We start from the raw sequence: 23,469 nt of genomic DNA, 5'->3' as shown, positions 1-23,469 counted from the left end.
TCGTGAGTGGCCAGTGACCCAGCTGGGATAGGTGGGTTCTAAAGTAGCTATTTCCTTCCTTTAATATGGAGTCTTAATGGGTTAGTTTCAGGCTTCTAGTGACCTGAGGCACAACATGACTGAGGATGTCTGATTACGGATTGGGAAGGCCCAGATTGCAGCCCAAGCCAATCTCGAAAGGTTGAAGAAGAAGGGTTTGAAGAAGCCCTGGCCAAGGGCTTATCATGAAGGAACAGCGAGGGAATGGGATTTTACCAAATGTTCCAAGGCTGGTGGTTGTGGGGAAGGAGGTAGTGTTCTTTCACTTCTTTGGTGTGGCTTAAAAGAGACACTTCCTCTGATATTTTTCCAGAGACTGAGATGGTAGGACCTGGCTTGCGTCCATGGCAGTGTACGGTGGGAGCTGTGTGGTCTCTCTCATAAACCCTCATTCCATGAACAGCTTTAATGTTTAGTGTCCTAATTCTAATCCTCAGGACACCTCTTGAATACTTTCTGCAGGAGCCCAGACATTATAAATCTCGCCCTCTTTTCCCTTCATAAAGGGCCCCATCCTTCTCCCAGTAGAGTCAATGGCAAAACTCTCTTATTTGCTTCAGTGGGAGCCCCAAATCTGAGCCATTTCTGTAGAGCTGGAACATCCAGATCAAGACTCTTTCTGTTGTGCTAGCAAAACATCAGGTCAGATTCTGTTCTCAGATATGCCCATGCAGTCCCACTGCCTTCCCTGGGATTGCTCAGGTGTGACTGAGAGCAAAGCTGCACCTGCTTGAAGCTAAATGGTGAGTGAGCCTGAGGGAAGTCAACTGGCTGCAGAATCTGTCCCAATTCTACAAACTGCTTCAGAAACTTTCCTTATTCATAGTGATGTTAACCAGCTCTGACCGGCCCCAGTGCTCTCCATGACCGATCTGATTTCCTGTCCTGTCTGTGCCCTTAGCAGAAAGTGTTGGAATTGGCTCTTGTTTTTCTGACAACCTCCCTACTCTCGGCGAAAATCTGTAGCAATCTGCTCCAAAGGGAATGTCCCCCGATGCTTTTGTGATAATGGGATACTGATCACTGACTGTGTACTGGCTTTTCTGCAAAAAATAAATTAATTAATTCATATTCCTAACAGCCCTGGAAGGCAGGGGAATGCTGCTCCTCCCCTTTTTACCATTGCGGAAACTGAGGCACAAAGTGACATGACTTGCCCCAAATCCCATGGTGAGTCAGTGGCAGAGCTGGGAATGTAAGCCAGATCTGGCTGTAGCAATGGAGTTTAGTGCATACTTCTCAAAAAAAAAAAAAAAATCCCAATAGCTAATAGAATGTAATAGATATAAGGTCGTAGGAGTAAGATGGCAAAGGTCTGTATGATCACAGACTCTGTCCCCACTACAAGGGCTGGACAATATTTGCTGGCCCAAATGTAGGTACAGGGCTCAGGAGTTAAAAAATCTACAAGGAGGTGGCTGTGGTGGCCCAAAGTTGCTACATCCCCCCTTCCACCAGCAGGAGCTGATAGGGCCAGCACAGGACATAGGGGGTTGGCTGGGAAGAGAGCATGCTGAGGCTGATCGAGTAATGTGGCAGTTTGGAGCATCCCATCGAAGGTCACTGCCAGCTGGGTTCCTCTGGAGCCAGTGAAATTAAAGCTGCTGTCTCCAGCCAGAACCCCAAGTGAGGGCAGGCAGCAGCCACCATCACCTGCCTTCCTTCAGGCTGAATCCCCCCACACACAATGGGTAACGGGGGGTGTTTGTCCATAGTGGGGTATCTGGCCCTCTGTGTGCATTTAAGGAGCAATAAAGACCCCACCCTTTGTGTTTGGTTTGCACCTGTTGAGTTTCTCCCCAGAGCCATGGTATTGAAACAGCAAGGGGGAAACTACTCTGCATTCCCTGGCCATCTGCTGCCGCCCAGCAAAACAGCCCCCCATTCGCTGAGATGGCCGTCTCCAGGGGGAGGCTCGGAAGAGATAGCTTTAATTAAAAAAATCTCCAAATACAATTTGCAGTTTTTCCCTGTGGTGAAAATTGCCTCTCGCCAGGTGAGCGTCTGCTGGCGGTGCTGACTGGCGGGGGGGGGGGGGGAGGGGAGGCAGCGCTCTCTTCACACAAAACAGGAGAGCATCTGATGAGATTCCACAGCCCACAGGGGACCTGTACATTGAAAACTCGACTTCTCTGTTGCATAGAGAGGTCGCTACCAAAGGAGGCTGAGGCCAGAGCCATCTTAAATATGCTCTTAATGCAGTTATGTGTTGTATGTGTGTGAAAATAATCCCAGCACACTCTCTCTCATGGGCAGAGGGTAAATTGAATGAATAGTGGCCAGTTTGGATTGAGGTGGCCCCTGTAATTTTAAGCTTTCATTTAAAAAGAAAAAATATTTAGCCCTTCCGTTTGTGAAGGTATCAGTTCAAACGTCATCCCAATGCAGTGCCAGTTGCAGAGAGACAGCCTGAAACAAGAGCTTTCTGAGAGGTGAGAACCGTCACATTTGTCTCAATGGGGTGTTAACTCTGAAAGCTAATGATGAGACTTGCAATGTCAACATTATGATAGATGTTCCTGCGAAAACCATCTACATCTGGGTGAGTTCTTGGTGGAGCCTGGAGCATGAACAAAGAGTCCCGTCCAAGTCAACTCCATGTTCATATCAACTGGAGATCTTAGGGTATGTCTACACTGCGATAAAAGACCCGCAGCACAGCTATGGCTGGCCCTAGTCACCTGACCTGGGCTTGCAGGGCTTGGACTGCAGGGCTATAAAATTTCAGTGTTAGACATTCAGGCTTGGGCTGGAGCCTGGGCTCTGAGACCCATCTCCCTCGCAGAGTCTCAGGGACTGGGCCGCAGCCTAAGTCCGAACACCTACACTGCAATTTTTAGCCCCACAGCCCAAGCCTGCGTGTCCAACCACCTGGACCCAGGCTTTGAGACTCCATGCCACGGATTTATCGCAGTGTAGACGTCTCTCTTAGGCTCCTTATGAACTTTGGCTGACAATAGTGGCTCAACACTGGAGCGGGTCTCACTAGAGCTATGTGAGTAACCTGAGTTTTTAGTTTGGTGGCTGAACTCCACCCCCGACTCAAAAATACCCAACGTTTATTTTAGGTCCACCAAAAACAAACACTTTTTGAATTTTTCAGAAAATCATAAAAGTCAAAATAGATAATTTGGAGTCACAGTAAATGTTTAGGGGTTTAACTTTTTTTATTAAAATGAAAGTAAAATTCAAAATGACTCCAAATATTTTGTTTTCAAAACAAAACGGCAAATTTTACACAGATTCCTGAAATGTTCTGGTCGACTGAATCTCCATTTTTGGGAAAAATGGTTATATCTAGAGCAGAAGCACCATTTTTTCCCAATCAGTAAGGTCCCCTGTCCAGGAACTGGATTTGCTTTGTGCAAGTTCTGTACATTATTGTAGCTCAGGTTCTAACCCAGGGGTAGGCAAACTTTTTGGCCCGAGGGCCACATCTGGGTATGGAAATTGTATGGCAGGCCATGAATGCTCATGAAATTGGGGGTTGAAGGGTGGGAGGGCTCTGGCTGGGGGTGCGGGCTCTTAGGTGGGGCTGACAATGAGAGGTTGGGGTGCAAGAGGGTAATCCAGGCTGGGACCCAGGGGTTCAGAGGGCAGGAGGGGGATCAGGGCTGGGGTAGGGGGTTGGGGCATGGGAGGGGCTCAGGGGGGCAGGCTCCAGGCGGCGCTTACCTCAAGCCGCTCCCAGAAACAGCAGCATGTCCCCCCTCCGGCTCCTTTGCAGAGGTACAGCCAGGTGGCTCCGTGCGCTGCCCTGTTCACAGGTACCAGCCCTGCAGCTCCCATTGTTTGTGGTTCCCGGCCAATGGGAGCCGCAGGAGCAGCATGTGGAGCCCTCTGGCTGCCCCTACGCGTAGGAGCCGGAGGGGGGACATGCCGCTTCTTCCAGGAGCCATGCAGAGTGGGGCAAGACCCTGACCCTGCTCCCCAGCTGGAGCGGAACAAGCCCCAGACCCCATTCCCTGGTGGGAGCTCAAGGGCCGGATTAATATGTCTGGAGGGCCTGATGTGGCCCCCAGGCCGTAGTTAGCCCACCACTGTTCTAATGAGAACTAGGCAGCAGTTCTACTGGGTTTGCTGTCACTTGCATGGGCCTGTAGGGGCTGTACTGAGCTGGTCTCAGCTGGGAGTTGCCTCTCCTCTGGGTGAACCTGCGATAGCTACACTGAGTTGTACTTCTCTGAGATAGGTTTTTTTTTTTTTTTTTTTTTTTTTGCACATCTTGGCAAGGATTCACAGTGAATTCTTGTGTAGAATAAGTGAAGGTATTTAACAAATCTAACTTGTGTCTGTGGTTTAGAAATTGACAAAGGTCCTTCCTCCTGGATGTCTATGGAGGCTGGGAGTGGAATATATGAAGCATGCGCCTATAGGCCACTGTCTCCAATCCAGCCCATGTAAGGAGATTGGATTTGGCCTCTCGCTTCTGGGCTACAGTTGGGGAATTAAATGGCTAACAAGATTGAGACTAGGATGTGGAGTCTTTCACCTCTAGATCATCTGTTCTAGCCGGATTTAGGCTGATAGTGACTGAAAGTGTTTGACAATAGTTCACTGATGTACGTGAAGTGAGTTGAGGTGTCCCGTCACATCTGGCACTTTTTGTTAGTGCTGGCACACTCAGAGGCCATGGGGATGAAACACTCCTCTCCACCTAAAGGTGGAACCTCCATGGGGTGGCTGACATTGGCTGGGGCAGAGTGTGGGGAGCTTTGCTCTGGCACTACCACTGCCATTCTTGATTGGAGGGCTGCCAGTATGACATCCTTCCCCACAAGTGCAACCATCCTTCAAAGGTTTCCCTCGTGCTCTGCTGGAAGGATGTTACTTGACAAACAAACAGTCCCTTTTTATCATCTTCTTTTTAGTGCCTCCAACCATCAGTGTCCCCAAGGGCCAGTCCACCATCACCGTTCGGGAGGGCTCCAGGGCTGAGCTGCAGTGCGAGGTTCGAGGGAAGCCCAAGCCGCCCATCATCTGGTCCCGGGTAGACAAAGAGGCCCCCATGCCCTCAGGTGCCATGACAGTGGAGACTTACGATGGGAAGCTGCGCCTGGAGAGCGTTAGCCGAGAAATGAGCGGGACCTATAAGTGTCAGACAGCCAGGTACAATGGCTTTAACATCAGACCCCGGGAAGCCCTGGTACAGCTCAACGTACAGTGTGAGTATAACAGCATGATTCTGTAGCTCCTACCTCTGTGCCAGCATGCACTGGTACCTTGCTAAAGTCTGGGCAGGTGATGCTTATGGCGCTGCTTTCAAATAGGGTTGGCGTCTCTTTTTTGGATTGAGAGTTTCATCTGGTGGACTTTGAAGGGTTTATTTACCTGACGTCCACACACGAGCAGACATGCCAGCCAACCAACAACGTATTCCAGCCAACCGTGGGGGCCCGTTGATCTGCTGTTGGTTGGGTCACCTCACTTGTTCGTGTAGCAGTTGCCTCTGTGTATGTGTGTGTATGTGCATATATGTTACCCACACAAAAATTACATTAAAAAAACATTATTAGGGTTGCAAAGACAAGCACTCAGAAGCTAGGAAATGCCAGAATTAAGGTTGCCTGTTCAACCTTGATTCAGCCCTCTTGTACATCTGCATTATGATACAGTCTTTAATTACATGATCACATATTATTTTTTCTGTATGACCCCTCCTGCCCCATTCAGGATGGACCTGCTCTGGGGATGAATCAGGGTTGTGTAATGAAGGAAACGGTTGTAGGTAGGACCCCTGCCTCCTTTGGTGCAGAAGTTGGAAAGTGCATAGTGAATGAGGCAGGGGACTGCAGGAAGAGAAAGGACGGTCTCATGGTTTAAGACAGTTGAATGCTGCCCTGGAGAACTAGATTCTATCCCTGGCTCTGCCACAGGGTTACGATGTGGTGCTAGTCAAGTCACTTAAACCAGACTTTTCAGAGGTGGTCACTAATGGCTTGTTCCTCATTTTCCAGGTGCCTGACTTGACATCTTATGGTCTGGTTTGCAGAAGTGCTGAACACACACAGCTGCATCTGAAGTCAATGGGAACTGTGATTTGAACATATAAACTGCTATATAGTGCTACGTACTCTTAAAAATCAGGTCCTAGGTGTCTCAAATTGGGCATCCCAAATTAGTGAATACTTTTGCCCTTAATCTCGCTGACCCAGTTCCCTGTCTCTAAAATGGGGATCATGCCACCCACTTGCCTCACAGGGGTATTGTGAAAATAAATTCATTAATATCTGTGAAGCACTTGGTTACTACATTGATGAGCCCCATAGGAAAACCAATGAGGAAATCTGTCTTCAGAGCACGGTTTGAATAGTGTGCAGGAAATAAGGTCTGGGACTACACACTGAACAATGAGGAGAAAACAAAACATTGACTAGGTGCTCGTGAAGTGAGCGCTGTCCGTTCTGCACACTGAATGAGGCAGGGGTCCTGTGGAAAAAATAGTATGTGGTCTTGTAATTAAAGACTGTATCATAACCCATGTGGACAAGAGGGTCAAATTAAGCTTGCACAGGCAGCCTTAATTCTGGCATTTTCAAATTTTGAATGCTTGCCTTTGCGACCTTAATACTGTTCTTTTAACATCGTTTTGTGTGTGTGTGTGTGTGTGTGTGTGTGTGTGTGTAATTTCCTAGCTTTTAAAAGAGCAACCTTCCAAAAAAAAAAAAAAAGGAAATTCCATCATGTGGCATCATATTGACACTCACATGGGTCATCAACAGGGTTTTAACCTTTAGATCCACCATATAGGCCTTCACCACATAAGCTAATAGAGTAACTGATAGCAGTAGTAGGTTGTCATCCTCTCTGTGGTCCAGCACTAGAGGAGGATGGGAAACATTGCCAAAGGATTTCACAGATATTTGTTGACAGCAGAGGAATGGTGAGACTCCAGAATCTTGAGTTCCATTCTAGGCTGTGGAAGGGAGTGTGCTCTAGTGAACACCGAGTCCTCTTCCCCCATTCCCTCCAAGCATGACACCATTCTGCTTCATCCCATTCAATCGATTTCTGCATCAGTCCTGTCTCTTCCACCCCCGGCTCATTGTCCCAGTCCCCATTCTCCTCACCTAGCCAGTTCCAATCTCCACCCCTCATCCCTGTCTCCTTGCCCAGCCAGTCCCAGTTCTCCCCCAAAACCTTAGAACCGTGTCAGATCTATATGCTTCACCCTTTAATTCTTCCTTTCAACCCTACTGATTCTCCAATCTCCATGCTTAGCCAGTCCCTCCCACATCCTGGTTCCTCAGCCAGTATCTGTTTTCCCCAACCTGCTGGCTCCCAGTCCCCTTGCCCAGCCAATACCAGTCTCCCCTATCTCATCTTCCAGTTTCCCCTCTTGCCTGCACCAGCCTCCAGTCCCAAATTCCATCCCCACCCTGTCTTCTTGTCTTAATGTTCTCCCCCCTGCCCTCCCAGATCCAGCTCTTGTTCATTTTGCATTTGAATCCGGCAGTTTGCTCCTCCAGACTGCCTGGGCCTAGCAGGGGGACCACTGAGAGCAGATGAGATAGAGGCTCCCTGCTCTCTTTGTTCAGGTGCCTGGATCTGGTATGGCCCGCAGCTGCCCAGAGCTGCAACTGCAGGTAAAGTCCTACTCAGACCTGCAATGAACATGCACGGCACAGATGGAATCTTCAGGAAATTTAGCTGCCAAAACTCTGTCTTTTCTGAGCATGTGCAGATTGTGACCTCTGCCCCCACCCAGGCTTATATCTTGGCCAAATTTGGGCAGATTTTCATGGGGACAGTGGAAGGCACATCTTTGATCAAATTTGGCCTTTCTAAGTCCCCACTCCAAAGCATAGGGGGTGCTAAAGCTTCTCAAAGAAAGGTTGCCAGAACTTAACATGGGCAAAACAATGTATTATTCCAAGCCTGGTTCTTGGATGTGGCAGATCCATTTTGGCTGGAATTTCCCCCCAAAATCAGCCTGAGGCAGGGCACTGGTATGGAAAATTTCAGCTTAGATGGTTAAAGTTTGGCAAAGTTGCAAGTAACTGAAAATAGGAAAGTTCAGGTAATCTTAATAATGGGCCGTGCTAGCAACCCCACCTATAATATATACACATACACATAAACAGGCAGCAAGAGACCACTGAGGATGTTGCTCTGTACTGCCATCCTTACTGGTGCCCATGTCATGCCATTCTATTTGGATGCCTTGTTGCTCAGTGATACCTCCCTCGGCAGAAGAATGAGGCTATTCATATCCCAGGCTGGAGTGTTTAGAAGGCATTGGCGATGTTCTGATGTGTGGAGCAGGTAGGGGTCTGGGATAATCTGTGCTAGTAATAGTACAGAGTATATAGTAATAGTATCTTCAGTATCTTCAGATACTAGTAATAGTATCTTCAGTCAGTCAAGTGCTGCATTGGGTGGAATTCAGATAAGGAGAATCCAAGCCTAGCTCCTTTCACTTCCCAAATTAAATTGAAGACTGTGCTGAATAAATATTGAGTGGGGTGGAGGGCTGAGGCCAGGGTGGTAACTCTGACCACAGAGCTAGTCTCATCAGGAAAGATTCAGTACTGAACTTCTGTGAAGTCCTCTTGAGGCTGTGGCAAGCATGGGATTGGTGGAGAGAATGTTAATTTGCACTAACCTGCACCATCCATGGGCTGTGACTAAAGCGCCTAAGTGCATAGCACAGAATAATTCATTAAACGCCAACCCCCTCTTCCCCCATCCTCCCTCTGTCACTGCTAGAGAAGGGATAAAACCTACTCTGATAACCTGGACGAAGCTGAGCAGACACGCACGTTCAGTTTCTTGCTGTTGGCATCTCCCATCACCTCCACCTAAGGACAAGCAACACTGAATTTTGTTTGGATTCTGGTTTGGCCCAAATTCCACTGGAAGCCATGCGTGATCCTAGAAATTAACCCCCTCCACTTCTTCAAGACTGCAGTCCTAGTCAAATACTGAAAGGGTCACAGGGACTGAACTCACCATTCCCACCTACAGCTTGGTTCCTCCAAGACAGAGCAGCATGGCAGAAATTTGTAATGCCACTGCTTGCCTGTCCATTTTGTGCCTAAGCAGTGGACTTCAATCTCTGGTGCTGTCCATCTGGCTCCTTTTACCAGCATGAAATTCACTAAAAACAAACCTCAGCAACTGGAAAGTAGAGCAAGTCCTAGAGTCACCCCTGCCCCCCCCCCCCCCCCCGGCTAAACAAACAACCCATCTGTTTATCCAGCTCCCTTTTTGTGGAAAGAGCCGGGTGCCCCAGCAGGGGCTTGCTCTGGTTAATTGAAATGCTGTTCTCCAGTACGGGCAGCTCATTAGTTTTGTGGCTTGCTCTGGAATTCTAATCTTGTCGGAAATGGGAATCGTGTGGCTTCTGAAGCCTCTATGATGAGCATGCTTTCCCCCCCAGCCTGCTCCTTCCATCTGAGAATCCACTCAGGTGGTGGTGGGGGGGGGGGGTGTTTGTGTGAGCTCCTTTTGAACCAGCTTACACAGGGGAGAGTGAATTGTGGGTGATAATGTGGTTGTTTTGCTGATTTGTTCTAAAGCTAAAGTTGCAAAATCAATACGGCAGATCTGATTAGATGTCAGAACCTGTTTCTCTGTTTCTTTTTTCTTCTTTTTTTTTTACCCATATAGTTCTGTATTGTGACAAACAGCCCAGAAATGAGCTTTGCTAGCAGTGCTGCAATATGGGAGAGAGAAAAAGAGATGGGAACAAACCAATCAGCTGCCAAAAACGTGGTGTTTTGATTCCTTTTATTATTTATATATTGTGAAAGTGGGAAAAGTGGCTCTCCTTTCATGTTACATGCTGGAATTGGCTAAGGGCAGCTCTGTGACAGGCCACACAGTCTGTTTCCTGGACTCTGCAGCTCTGGTGGAATAACAGGTTTACAAGAGTGCTTTCTGGCTTTCATCTCTAAGGCTAGGATGAGGAAATATGGTGTAGTGGTGAGAGCAAGGGAGTAGGAGAGTCAAGACTCCCAGGGTTCAGGTCACAGCTTGGTGTGACTAAGTCACTTCACATCTCTTTGAAAAGAGGATGAAAGTGACCTACCTCATCAGGTGAGAGTTAATGCCACAAAGCACTTTAAGATTCTTAAATAAAAGGGGCTACAGAAGGACCAAGTATTATTATTATTATTATTATTATTTATTATAAATATAAAACTGTTTAGCAGGCTTGTTTCAAGGCTAGTCACTTTCAGAAGAAGCACAGTTAAGCACAGCATATGTCATAGATGCATATTAAAATTAGGGACAGACAACCAGGTTCAGATAGAGATGGGGCTGATCGGCAGATTGTGGGCCTGGGTTAGTACCTCTGCAAAGTTCAGCGGTGCTTGGAATCCAAAGTGTGGTTTGGGCCATATCAAACAGAGAGTAGCACTAAATGGGATCAAAAATGTTACCAAAAATGGCAGAGGTTGATTTAAGTTCTAACCTCTTTGAAATGATTGTCCTTTGAGAGAGTTGTTTTATCTCGCTGACATGACATTTTGTTAGATATTTGCATTGTGGTGTTGCACCAAGATGTAACAAAGCAAACTGTATGACATTAGATCCTGGGCGCAGTATCATGCCAGGATAATATTATGTCAGCCCGAAAGATTTTTCTGGTCCTGAAAGCCAAGCCTAGTTTGTAAGATGTAGGACAGCTCTGTCACAATCGGAATCCACCTATTCTTCTTCGAGTGCTTGCTCATATCCATTCCATTAGGGGTGTGCGCGCCGCGTGCACGATCGTCGGAAGATTTTTACCCTAGCAACACCGGCGGGTCGGCTGTGGAGCCCCCTAGAGTGGCGCCTTCATGGCGCTGAATATATACCCCAGCCGACCCGGCGCCCCCTCAGTTCCTTCTTACCGCCCCTGACGGTCGTTGGAACTGTGGAGCGCTGCTTAGCTGTTCTCCACTCTCCCTAGCTTAGTTCGTTATTCGCAGTTATAGTTATAGTTTATAGTTAAATAGTTCAATAGTTTTAAGAGTTGTCTAGTTGTTATAATAGTTCAGGGGATTAAGGGGGTCGTCTCCCCCTTTCTCCCCCGGCCGCGGGGCCGGGCTCATGCCCAACGCTCCCGGCTTCAAGCTGTGCGCCTCCTGCGCTAAGCCTATGCCCACGAGCGACCCGCACGACTCCTGTCTGAAGTGCCTGGGAGAGTCCCATCAAACAGATAAGTGCAAGATCTGTAAGGCCTTCAGACCAAGGACAAGAAGGAGCGGGACTTTCGGCTCCGGCAACTCCTGATGGAGGCGGCACTTAGTCCGGACGCTCCATCTACAAGTCAGGCCCCGGCACCTAGCGCCTCGGTGCGCAGTGCCCCGGCGGCACCGGCCATGACGACCACGCGAGTGGCGTCAGATGAGCCTTCCCGGCACCGGACCTCGTCGGCACCGCAAGCACAGCAAGTGCCTCGGCGCCGGTCATTATCCCCAGGGCATAAGAAAGCCCATAAGACGGGGACCTCCGTGCCGAAGACGCTGGCTCCCCCAGTGCCGGGGGTAGAGCCGCGTATGCCGGTGGAGCACCGGAAACAGGTGCCTCCAGCACCGTCGACTCCGGCGCCGAGGCCGTTGAGTCCGGTGCAGACGGCGTCTCCACCGAGGCCGGCGGTGATACAGTGCCTCCCGTCGACGCCAGAGACCTTCGCGGCGGCGAGAGACTTAATAGCTCTCACGGAGCCGGCACCGCCTCAACCACCGGCACCGACGGCACCGTTGCCTCGCCCGGTCCAGTCGAGGGGGAAACCTGCCTTGATGCGCCCTCCATCGCAAGGGCTGGAACCTCGGCACCGATCCAGGTCCCGAAGCAGGTCCCCACGCCGCTCGCAGTCCCGGCACCGAATATCACCTCGGCACCGGTCGTACTCGCGGCCAAGATCTTCTACGCGGCACCGCTCTACGTCTCGGCACCGCTATGATCGTCGGCACCGATCAACGTCGAGACGTAGTTCTCGGCACCGCTACGGTCGCCGCTCGACGTCGAGAGGCCGCTCCCGGTACCGGGCATACTCCAGGTCCTCGTCGAGGTCCAGATCCGACTCCCGGCACCGACGAGGTCATCGGCACCGGTCGCGGTCCCGGCACCGATCGCCGGCACCGCGTGGAGATAGATCATTTCCAGACCGGCACCGTGCGGCACCGCAGCCCACGGGAATCGTCTCGACGCTCTCGGCACCGCCATGGCCATCGAGATCGGGGTCTCGCTCCTCGGAGGACCTCTCGAGATCGGCATACCCCCCTCAGGGGCAAGCCGAGGAACAGGACTTGGGCCATTGGCAGAACATAACAGAGGACCATTCTCATGGCCCATCTCACTGGTCGTTTTGGACCCCGTGGGCGTACCATCAGGCGCAAGGGGCTCCAGTTGCTTCGACCTCTCGCTCCGGTCACTCGGTTAGAAGGGCCCCGGAGTCCACCATCTCTCGGCCTCCGCCAGGGGGCATGGAGGCTTCCGTGTCCGCACCACCTGACGCCCTGGACTCAAGCGCAGGTGATGCTCCGGCCCAGGAGCAGGGAGACCAGGACCCTCCCTTGGATCCTGTTCCACCGGAGGCATCTTCCTCTTCCTCTCCGGATGAGGCAGTGGCGGGCACATCGTGCACAGGTCCACCTCCAATAGATCTTCGGGCTCACCAAGATCTTCTGCGTCGGATGGCCCGTAATATGGACCTGCAGGCGGAGGAGATAGTGGAGGTGCACGACCCTATCGTGAATATCCTCGGAGCGGATGCCCCATCGAGGGTGGCGTTACCCCTGATCCGCACGATACAAACCAATGTATCTACGATATGGCAGACTCCTGCCTCTATCCCACCCACAGCGAGAGGGGTGGAAAGGAAATACTTTGTCCCGTCTAAAGACTACGGGTACTTGTATACCCACCCCCAGCCGTGTTCACTGGTGGTGGCATCAGTGAACGCAAGGGAGCGCCACGGTCAGCAGGCCGCAGCGCCCAAATCGAAGGAGGCTAAGCGCCTCGATTTATTCGGCCGTAAAGTTTACTCAGCCGGAGGGCTGCAACTTAGAGCGGCTAATCAACAGGCGCTCTTGAGCCGCTATAGCTTTAACTCCTGGAACTCTATGGGGAAGTTCAAGGAGTTGGTTCCCCAAGAGTCCAGGGAGGAGTTTGGAGCCCTGGTGGAGGAGGGTAAGAAGGTGGCTCGGACCTCCTTACAGGCCTCCTTAGACATAGCGGACTCTGCTGCGAGAACCCTGGCCTCAGGTATCGCTATGCGGAGGATCTCCTGGCTCCAGGTTTCGGGTCTGCCTCAGGAACTGCAGCAAACCCTGCAGGATCTGCCCTTTGAAGGACAAGGGCTGTTTTCAGAAAAGACGGACTCTCGCCTGCAGAGCCTCAAGGACTCCAGGACGATCATGCGTTCCTTGGGGATGCATGTTGTGGGCCCTCAGCGCAGGCCATTTAGACCGCAGCCTCAGCGCTTCTACCCCCCCCCGCCTCGTCAGAGACAGGACGCGGCCCGGAGGCGAGGGCGAGGTGGTAGAAGAAGGTGGACCGGCCCTCAACCTGGTCAGAACCAGGGGCCACCTAGACCACCTTCAGGCCCCAGGCAGAACTTTTGAAGGTGCGGTCGAGGACGGCGCCCCAGTCATCCCACAGGATCCAGCCCCATCCTTTCGGGATCGCCTTTCCCATTTCCACCGTGCCTTGTCCCTTATAACTTCGGACTGTTGGGTCCTTCGCACGGTGGACAGGGGATATGCTATCCAGTTTTCTTTAATCCCCCCCTCCTCCCCCCCTTCTCCGTCCCTCTTCAGGGACCCTTCTCACGAGCAACTTCTTATACAGGAAGTTTCCACGCTCCTTGCTATGGGGGCCATAGAGGAGGTTCCAGTGGAGTTAAGGGGCAGGGGATTCTATTCCCGTTACTTCCTCATTCCCAAGTCCAAAGGAGGTCTGCAACCCATCTTGGACTTGCGCGGACTCAACAAATTCGTAGTAAAGTTGAAGTTCCGCATGGTCTCTTTGGGGACCATTATCCCTTCCCTCGATCCTGGAGACTGGTTCGCCGCCCTCGACATGAAAGATGCATACTTTCACATCGCAATTTACCCGCCTCACAGACGCTTCCTGCGGTTAGTGGTAAGCAAGGTGCACTACCAATTTGCAGTCCTTCCCTTCCGCCTATCCTCGGCCCCAAGGGTATTCACGAAATGTATGGCTGTCGTGGCAGCGTACCTTCGTCGGCAAGGGATACAGGTGTTCCCGTACCTAGACGACTGGTTGGTACGCGGTCGCACCAAAGAGCAAGTTCGAGCTCACGTCCACATAATAGTGCACACATTCAACAAGTTGGGCATCCTACTCAACAAGGACAAATCCACTCTAGAACCTACCCAGAGAATAGAATTCATCGGCGCAGTTCTAGACTCCAGGCGTGCACAAGCCATCCTGCCAGGCAACCGCTTTTGCACCATCACGAGCCTCATTCAAGGGCTCAAGGCCTTCCCAACTACCACGGTGAGGTCGTGCCTTACCCTGCTGGGTCACATGGCTTCCTGCACGTACGTAACCAGGCATGCCAGACTTCGGCTTCGCCCACTCCAGACCTGGGTGTCATCAATATACCGCCCACATCGGGACAGCCTGAACATGGTGGTCACGGTCCCGAACTCGGTCCTGACCTCCCTCACCTGGTGGCTAGATCGCAATGTGGTTTGCGAGGGGATGCCGTTTCACGCCCCACAACCCTCTCTGCACCTGGTCACAGATGCTTCATCTCTGGGTTGGGGCGCCCATCTCAACGAACACCATACCCAGGGCCTGTGGACTGCACCTCAGCTAGCCCTGCACATCAATGTTCGGGAACTGATGGCGGTGCGCCTGGCGTGCCAGGCATTTCTCAACCTCCTACGTGGCCGCTGTGTGCTAGTTCTCATCGACAACACCACGGCCATGTTTTACATCAACAAGCAAGGAGGAGCACGTTCGTCAATTCTATGCCAAGAGGCCATTCGCCTGTGGGACTTCTGCATCGCCCACTCAATCCATCTCAAGGCATCGTTCCTCCCTGGAGTCCAGAACACTCTGGCGGACCGACTCAGCAGGTCCTTTCAAACACACGAGTGGTCTATCCGTCCGGACATCATCTATTCCGTTTTCCAGAGGTGGGGATTTCCCCAGATAGACCTGCTTGCATCTCGAGACAACAGGAAGTGCCACGTGTTCTGCTCCCTGCAAGGTCGAGCTCCGGGCTCCCTCTCAGATGCGTTTCTCCTTCCCTGGAAAGACCACCTGTTTTATGCCTTCCCTCCGTTTCCTCTGGTCCACAAGGTACTGCTCAAATTGCGCAGAGACCAGGCACAGGTGATTCTGATCGCCCCAGCGTGGCCGAGACAACATTGGTACACCACGCTGTTGGAGCTCTCGGTTCGGACACCGATCCCGCTTCCATTATGCCCGGATCTCATCTCTCAGGACCACGGCCGCCTGCGTCACCCCGACCTGCAATCACTCCACCTCACGGCGTGGCTGCTCCATGGTTCACCCAGGCAGAGCAGCAATGCTCGCACTCTGTTCAACAGATTCTGCTGAGCAGTAGGAAGCCCTCAACACGCACCACGTACCTGGCCAAGTGGAAGCGGTTCTCCTGTTGGTGCGAACAACGAGCCACGTCCCCGTTGCAGGCACCTATTCCTCTCATTTTGGAATATCTCCTCTCCCTAAAACAGCAGGGGTTGGCGATATCTTCAATTAGAGTTCACCTGGCCGCTATATCGGCCTTTCACCCAGGGGAACTCGCGTCTTCGGTATTCTCTAACCCGATGGTCGTTAGATTCCTCAAGGGCTTAGACCGGATGTACCCACAGCAACGTCAGCCCGTTCCGACGTGGGACCTCAACCTGGTTCTCTCCAAGCTCACAGGTCCTCCATTCGAGCCACTGGCCACCTGTTCACTTCTGTACCTATCCTGGAAGACAGCCTTCCTCGTAGCCATCACCTCAGCAAGGCGCGTTTCTGAACTCAGGGCGCTTACATCTGAGCCCCCTTACACAGTTTTTCATAAGGATAAAGTGCAGCTTCGTCCACATCCTGCCTTTCTCCCTAAGGTGGTTTCTCCTTTTCATATCAACCAGGATATATTTCTCCCGGTCTTTCATCCTAAACCACATGCCACTCGCCAGGATCAACGTTTGCATTCTCTGGACGTACGCAGGGCCCTGGCCTTCTATATTGACCGCACAAGGCACTTTAGAAAGACGACGCAACTCTTCGTCGCAGTGGCCGACCGAATGAAAGGTTCACCGGTCTCCTCACAACGCCTATCCTCATGGATTACGTCTTGCATCCGGACTTGCTATGACCTGGCAGGTGTCTCAGCACCGCACCTCACCGCTCACTCCACGAGGGCCCAAGCTTCCTCGACGGCTTTCCTGGCGCAAGTTCCGATCCAGGACATTTGTAGAGCGGCGGTTTGGTCATCAGTCCACACGTTTACAGCTCACTATGCACTAGTGCAGCAGTCCAGGGACGATGCTGCCTTCGGATCAGCGGTTTTGCACACAGCAATGTCTCACTCCGACCCCACCACCTAAGTTGGGCTTGGGAGTCACCTAATGGAATGGATATGAGCAAGCACTCGAAGAAGAAAAGACGGTTACTCACCGTTGTAACTGTTGTTCTTCGAGATGTGTTGCTCATATCCATTCCAAACCCGCCCCCCGTCCCCACTGTCGGAGTAGCCGGCAAGAAGGAACTGAGGGGGCGCCGGGTCGGCTGGGGTATATATTCAGCGCCATGAAGGCGCCACTCTAGGGGGCTCCACAGCCGACCCGCCGGTGTTGCTAGGGTAAAAATCTTCCGACGATCGTGCACGCGGCGCGCACACCCCTAATGGAATGGATATGAGCAACACATCTCGAAGAACAACAGTTACAACGGTGAGTAACCGTCTTTTCCAGTTTCCACCCACGTGCCCCACGACACCAGAACATCTGTTCCAGAATGTGTCCTGCTAATACACTGGATAAGATCAGTTGTCCATCTAATTCAACTGCCCTTGGGGGTGGCCTACACTTGGCACTTCAGAGCAAGATATATTGCCCTATGTGATGGGGCTTCACTTACCATGCTGGTGCCTCCTGCTGGTTGTCTGTCCAGAACTGGGGGGGGAAGGGATAGCTCAGTGGTTTGAGCATTGGCCTGCTTAACCCAGGGTTGTGAGTTCAATCCTTGAGGGGGCCACTTAGGGATCTGGGGCAGAAATCAGTACTTGGTCCTGCTATTGAAGGCAGGGGGCAGGACTTGATGACCTTTCAAGGTCCCTTCCAGTTCTAGGAGATAGGATATCTCCATTAACTTAACTAACTTATTAGCTGTGCAGGTTGGTATGCCTATTCCTGGTAATGCTTTACCCGCTGTCACTTCTGCTCCCAGACCCCCATCACTCCAAGGTCAGCAGCATCCTCTTCATAACACAGCCAGGTCACAATCTGTGCTCCCCCCTTTCGAGGGCAAGTGTTGCAGTCCAACTGTCCCACCAGTTCCCCAGTGGCTCCAGTACTCTCTTAGCCCTTGCCTCAGGGCCTCAGCCTGTAAATCCCAGCAGTCAGCCAGGAGCTCTTCTCTAGCTCCCCTTGTCCCTGCTAGCAACACTGCTCTGTCCAGGATGCTAGCTTCCTTCTGCTTGCCAGGCACCCAGTCCTCCCACCTTTAGTTCCAGGGAGTTACTGACCCTGCTCTGCCCTGCAGCTCTTCTTATATGGCCTGCTGAGCTCTGATTGGCTGTTCCTCACAGCCCTTCTACTATTGGCTGCTTCTTGTGCAGCTTCCCTAGGGCCCTCCCTTGCATGCCAGTGTGGGCAGATGCCCCATCACACCCTAAAATACAACTGACCATGTGTCTGGGGATTCCCTTCTGGACCCCACAGGTCAACGGCTTGTGCATGAGCACTACTGTTCCTTATACTGTAAATTGTCATTCTTTTTCATGCTAAAGTTCACAGATCTGTTACAATGGGTACTTCAGTCTACCTGCAGCTTGGGGGCAGAACCAGACCGCTCAGTCTCTGGCACCAGGGAAACGCCCCATCTCCTGAAGTTCCTTCCATTTTTTTCTGCCTTCACAGCAGCTGGTGGCTTAGCCAGGCCTCCTTGTTGCAGTACTTTTCTGAGGGAAATGCCAAACTTTATATCCAGTGTTTAAACTAACAGTTTGGCTCAATAATGTGTCTGTCTAATTCCCAACTGTGTCCCAGGGCTGCCTTTACCTTTTGGAGGGATTGTCCCCTCAGCTCCGCTTCCCCTTGGAGGCGTCTGCAGTGGCTGGAGTGAGCTGAGAAAAGCCAGAAGGGAAAGGGCTGCGTCTCCTGCTTCACTTTTTTATCAGCTGTCTCATTAGGGAGCTTGGCCCGCTTTCTGGGCAGGCCACAGTTTTCCTACCATGGCCCATGACCCTGGGTGGGGTCACCTCGGTTCCCCTTCCCCAGGCCGGAGAGGAGCCATGCTAAACTGGAGAGGGGCGCTCTGCTGGGCAAGATGCAGCACTGACTGGGTGGAGGTTGCCTTGGCCCCTCCCCTGCCCCCAGCAGGAAAGGAGGCAAGAAGGATTGAAAATGAAGACTTGGATGAACTGATTATTGGTCTCATGGGCCACTAAAAAGAAGTCAATAAATAGAACTTACTTTACTGGCTGGTGAAACGTCCATTGTTAAACCAGTGAAGCAAAGCCTTGTGTGGCCATAGCCCAGGAGGACTTTATTGTGGGTGTATAATAGCGTCCAAGCGAAAAGGGCAAGTCTCTGTAGTATAATGCTCTCAACGTGCCCAAGAGAGGACAGTTTGTGCAAATCTCTCCATTAAATGCTCCCTTAGCAAATGCTCCCTTAAATGCATCCACCTTATTCCCAACCCTGCGTGCTCATAGAGACCAGGCTTGGAACCTCTGTGCAGCACTACCCAGATGGAACCCCATACAGGAGGTGCTGGTACTTCCTATCCACTAGAGTAGGCTGCTAAGTTGGGAGTTTCTCCTAAAACCCCCCTCAGAGTTGTACTTTGAATTCAGGCTGGTAGTCCTCTCAGCTGTCACAGCATTCATTCCTGAAGTAAATTCAAGAAATACTTCTCCTGCAGTTAAGCATCGAAGTCCATCCTTAGGACTGCTGACAGTCTCAGGGCAGAGCAGTCATGTCTGCTGCATTGAGACCTATTAGATGGCCATAAGTTCACCACAGTTTGCATACTGGTCATCCAGTCTTAGCCGATGCCTTTTCCTTTCTTTTGGCAGAGTTCTTCTCCATGCCTTAGTGCCCAGGGGAAGGTGGAATCATTATTTATACATAATCTACCTTGTTTTGGACGTCAATATTTAAAGGATAATCCTGCTTCTCACCCCAGAGGCGCACCACTGTGAAAATCCCATTATAATGGATTTGTGGAGCTTAGTATGAGGGAGAACAAAAACATTTATCCATGCTTACCTGAGAATTTCCTTTCTTTGAGTAATAAGGTCCAGAGATCTGGCCCATCTGGGAGACAGATGGATCATCAAGAATAGAGATGGAAAGTAACATCTAAGGGTATGGGTTGTTTGTTGTTGGAGAGAATTTACCATGCTCTGCAGCAGGACACATTGCTTTCCCTCAACGCAAGTCAAACCCAATCTGTAACTTAAAGTAGATTTGAATTAGCCTGGTGGTAGAAGTTATCTCAACTAGAAGAGAGGCAGGGCATTTCCCTGATGCCAACAAGTAAAAGGAAGGATTAGCTGGTGGTTAGGATAATAGCTTGGGATTTAGGAGACCCAGGTTTGAGTCCCTGCTCTGCAACATACTTAGTGACCTTGAGCAAGTCATTTAGCTTCTCTGTGTCTCAGTTCCCAAATAGCTCTGCTCTGCCTCACTAGTGGTGGTGTGAGGATACATACATTACAGATTTTGAGGCACTCAGCTACTACAGTGGGGCCAGATACTACAGCTATTACAGAGGGGGCCAGTTAAGTACCTAAGATACGTAGGTCTGGTTCTGCCCCCAACCTGCAAGCAGGCTGAAGTGCCCATTGTAACTGTTTGTGGATCTTATTACTCAAAGGAAATTTTCAGGTAGGCATAGATAAATTTTCCTCTTCTAGCTCACACACCTGCAAATGTTATTCCTGGTGACACACAGTTGCTTCATCCCTCTTTGGAATCCTGCTAAGCAGTTTGCAGTGCTGTACATCAGGCAAGTAATAGCCTGCATCAATTTGACTGTTATCTGTGGTGCTAACAGAAGCGCACAAGGGGAAGAAGGGGGGCAATACAGTAAATAAGTAAAAAAGCATCAGTGGATATACACAACTGGAAATGGAAATGCATTAAACTCTGTTTCGATCAGCTGTGGAAGTCATCCCTCAATGTCAGAGCTTTTTGCTGGTGCCCTACCTCCACTAAACCACAAGCTTGGCTATTCACTGCTCCATTAAAATGCTCTCAAGGCTTCCTGGCATGGAACCTATCCTGGGGGTTGGCTAGAACTGAGCTGTTGGCTCCCAAGAACTTCCAACAGCTTTTTGTGATAGTTGATGTGCAGCTAGTTACAGAGGCATGAACCCATGTCCCAGATCTGGGAGGCATGACTGCTGGTGAGGTGACCCATATCTCCAACTCAGGGCTGCCTTCTTCATCTTACTAGATTTGGGCATCTGAACTGGAGTTTGGAACCACCTGCTAAGAATTTTAGCCTGGGGTTGTTTTATTTGTTGTATTGTCCTTTTAATTCCCTTCGTCTGTAGTCTGCTGCAGTGAAGCAGTTCTCATGCTGACCTTTCTCATGGGGCTATGGCTACACTACAGGCCTTACAGTGGCGCAGCTGCACTGATGCCACTCTAGCGCTCCTAGTGCAGACTCTAAGTCAATGGGAGAGAGCTCTCCTGTCGACTTAACTACAGCCCCCATGAGCGGCGGTAGCTATGCTGGCGGGAGAAGCTCTCCCGCCGATGTAGTGCTGTCCACACTGGTGTTTAGGTTGGTGTAACTTACCTCGCTCAGGGGGGTGGCTTCTTCACACCCTGAGCAAGGTAACTTATACCGCCGGAAGCTGTGGGGTGTATGTAGTTAACGAGGATCAGAAGATGGCTTCTTCCGTACCTGCTCCACATCCTGTGGAGCTCACTGTTCCTGAGAGAGACCCTGGAGGGTCTAAGAGCCCCGACCCCTGCCCAAAACTCTGGGGGTGGTTTTTTTTTTTTTTAGCATCCACATGATTAAAGACCAGCTGAGGTTCTGGGAAGTGAGATCTTTCCTCAAAGTCCTGAGGAAATCCTGCCTCATATGCCTCCAAAGTGTTTGCAACCCCAGGGGACTTTCTTTGTGAAAAGGAGAAAATTAATTACGGTCACATGCATGCCCTTGGACTGGTACTCTTTAATCAGAATGGCAGCTAGTCACGACAGATGTAAAGTCTGATTCTGTGATCCAGTCCCACTTTGTGATGAACACCTCCCCATGTTCATCCCCTATGCTTCTGACTAAACATGCTGTGATCAACACCCAGTTTCTGTGCCTGGGAATATGCTGCCCAGTCTGTGTGTGCACGTGTACATGCATGTACCACTGCCCTTTACAGAACAGAATTAGGACTGCACAGCTGTGTGCCATGGGCCGTATGTTGCTAGTAGCTAACAGAGATTCTCCTTTAGCTCTAGTTGTAGTGGCTTGCCCTGCTGGGTAGGGCTCAGTTCCATCCCTGCTATTGCAGTGGTGTTCCGGATGGCCATGGTGCAAAGCATAGTGACAGTCATGAAAACGTAGGTGACCGTGGGTTTGTTATGCTACTCAGGGAAGGTGTGTACTCTCCAGCAGCCCTGTGGTGTAGGTGACCAAGATCTTGACAGCTGCTCCATTGGCATTTTGGATTCCATTTTAGAAATGGATTGTGTCAAATCTGGGAGTTGGGTGACTGATATGGATGTAACTCCTGCTGGCTATAAAGCATCGTCAGCCTTACCCTCCTGCCAGCCTCGTGGCATTGTAGAGGATGTTCCATTAGTCCAGCACACTGCGCTCCACACTCTGTTGCCCGTTCTGCAATGAAAGAAGCTCTGTTCCTGGCATCTATGGTGTTTGCAGTCATAGCCTTTGCAGGTCTAAACCAGAGGATCCCCAGAGTAGCCAGTTCCCAGTCTCTGGCATTCAGTGCTGTGCTAAGCTGTGCCAGGGGGTTGGTCTTTGGAGGCAGTTTGTTCTGAGTTTTGCAGTATAAGAACCGGGAAGATTTAGACTTATTTAATTATGTCTCTCTTTGGTGTGTAATCATTAGAACTCTGAGGGGCGTTTCAGTCTCTTTCTTCTCTGCTTGTTGCTGCATGGAAAGCTTCACGCATCCTACCATTAACAGGAATTTTCTTGGGAAGCCTCCTTTGTGCAGTGAGCTCTCTCTTGGCTTTATTTATATTGTTGAAATTAACTCAGCAAAGCTCGTCTGGACAGTGCTATGGCCAGGGGTCACTGGACATGGGGCAAGGTGAGGAAAGGGGTATCCAGATGGCCTAAAGGGGGCACACACAAGCAGTGGAGAGAGGGAGCCTCTGAAAGCAGGTTGGCAAAGCTGGCATGTTCCAAGCTTAGCACCAGATACATTATACTCAGAGAGCTAAAGGGACTGTCACTGCTGTTCCTGGCTGAGCGGCTGATTGGTGGTTGTGAGGGAAGGAGTTTCTTAGTTGCTCCTGATACCCAAGTCAGGGCTCTGCGTAGATTAGTGCTGCCCCTGCCCACATATCCTAGTTGGGGTGGGTACAAGACACCAGATGGCAGCCCTGTATCTATATCTGGATGCCAGCAGGGGGGAAGGGGGAAATGTCCCCGGGATAGGACACATGGCTGTTCCTCGGCTAGCATCCTGCCAGTGCTTTCATTCGAGCCCTTATGCAGACTGTTGTTCAGCCCGTAAATATCTTTGTGGTTGTAATGAGGGACTGAGGCGAAACTTGGTGTATAAATTCCCGGCGCTGAGAGATTGTATTTGTTCGGTTCCAGATGAGAACTGGTGTAAATCTGTTGATCTATTTCTCGGTTAGATGGGGAGGGGGACAAATACACTTTTCTATAAACTGCCTCGATCCTAATTTTTGGCCAGACTCTCCAGCAAAAAAGGATCTAATTTCATACGAGAGAGAGAGAGAGAGAGAGCGAGCACCCTGCAGATATTGGGTTGGGGCGGTGACTGTCATTTTCTCTGTTCATACTGTGCCTAGCACAACAGGGCCCTCCCGTGGTGGAGGTCTCTAGGTGCTGCCATGATGCTAATAGTACTCCATCATGTCAGATAGCCCTATTGGGATTCATGCTCCAGTAGCTCTCTTCCCTTGGGTGTGGCTGAGCCAGCTGCGTTAAAATAAGCCCCCGGATCCTCCCTGAAGCTTTGCCCCCAAACTGGAATCTGAAATCAACTCCCCTGAGGTTCGTGGCTGTTCAGTTCTGGTCTAAATAGGAACTACACAGCTGGCACCC

At 50.8% G+C, this 23,469-nt stretch overlaps 1 protein-coding gene across 12 annotated transcripts in view; it reads left to right on the top strand.

The window, feature by feature from the left end:
• The window catches only part of MDGA1 (MAM domain containing glycosylphosphatidylinositol anchor 1), a 208,212-nt gene that overhangs the window by 99,543 nt on the left and 85,200 nt on the right, over positions 1 to 23,469 (top strand). For 10 of the 12 annotated variants that reach the window (XM_042848492.2, XM_065590536.1, XM_065590540.1 and 7 more), the window contains one exon: positions 4,911 to 5,204. The exons of the other annotated variants lie outside the window; for them this stretch is intronic. In XM_042848492.2, the coding sequence (XP_042704426.1) occupies positions 4,911 to 5,204 (294 nt within the window). The remainder of the gene's footprint in view (positions 1 to 4,910; positions 5,205 to 23,469) is intronic. 12 annotated transcript variants of the gene reach the window in all.

Source organism: Chrysemys picta, chromosome 3, assembly GCF_011386835.1.
Source record: "Chrysemys picta bellii isolate R12L10 chromosome 3, ASM1138683v2, whole genome shotgun sequence".
NCBI classification, from domain to species: Eukaryota; Metazoa; Chordata; order Testudines; family Emydidae; genus Chrysemys; species Chrysemys picta.
This window is presented reverse-complemented; position numbering and strand designations above follow the sequence as displayed.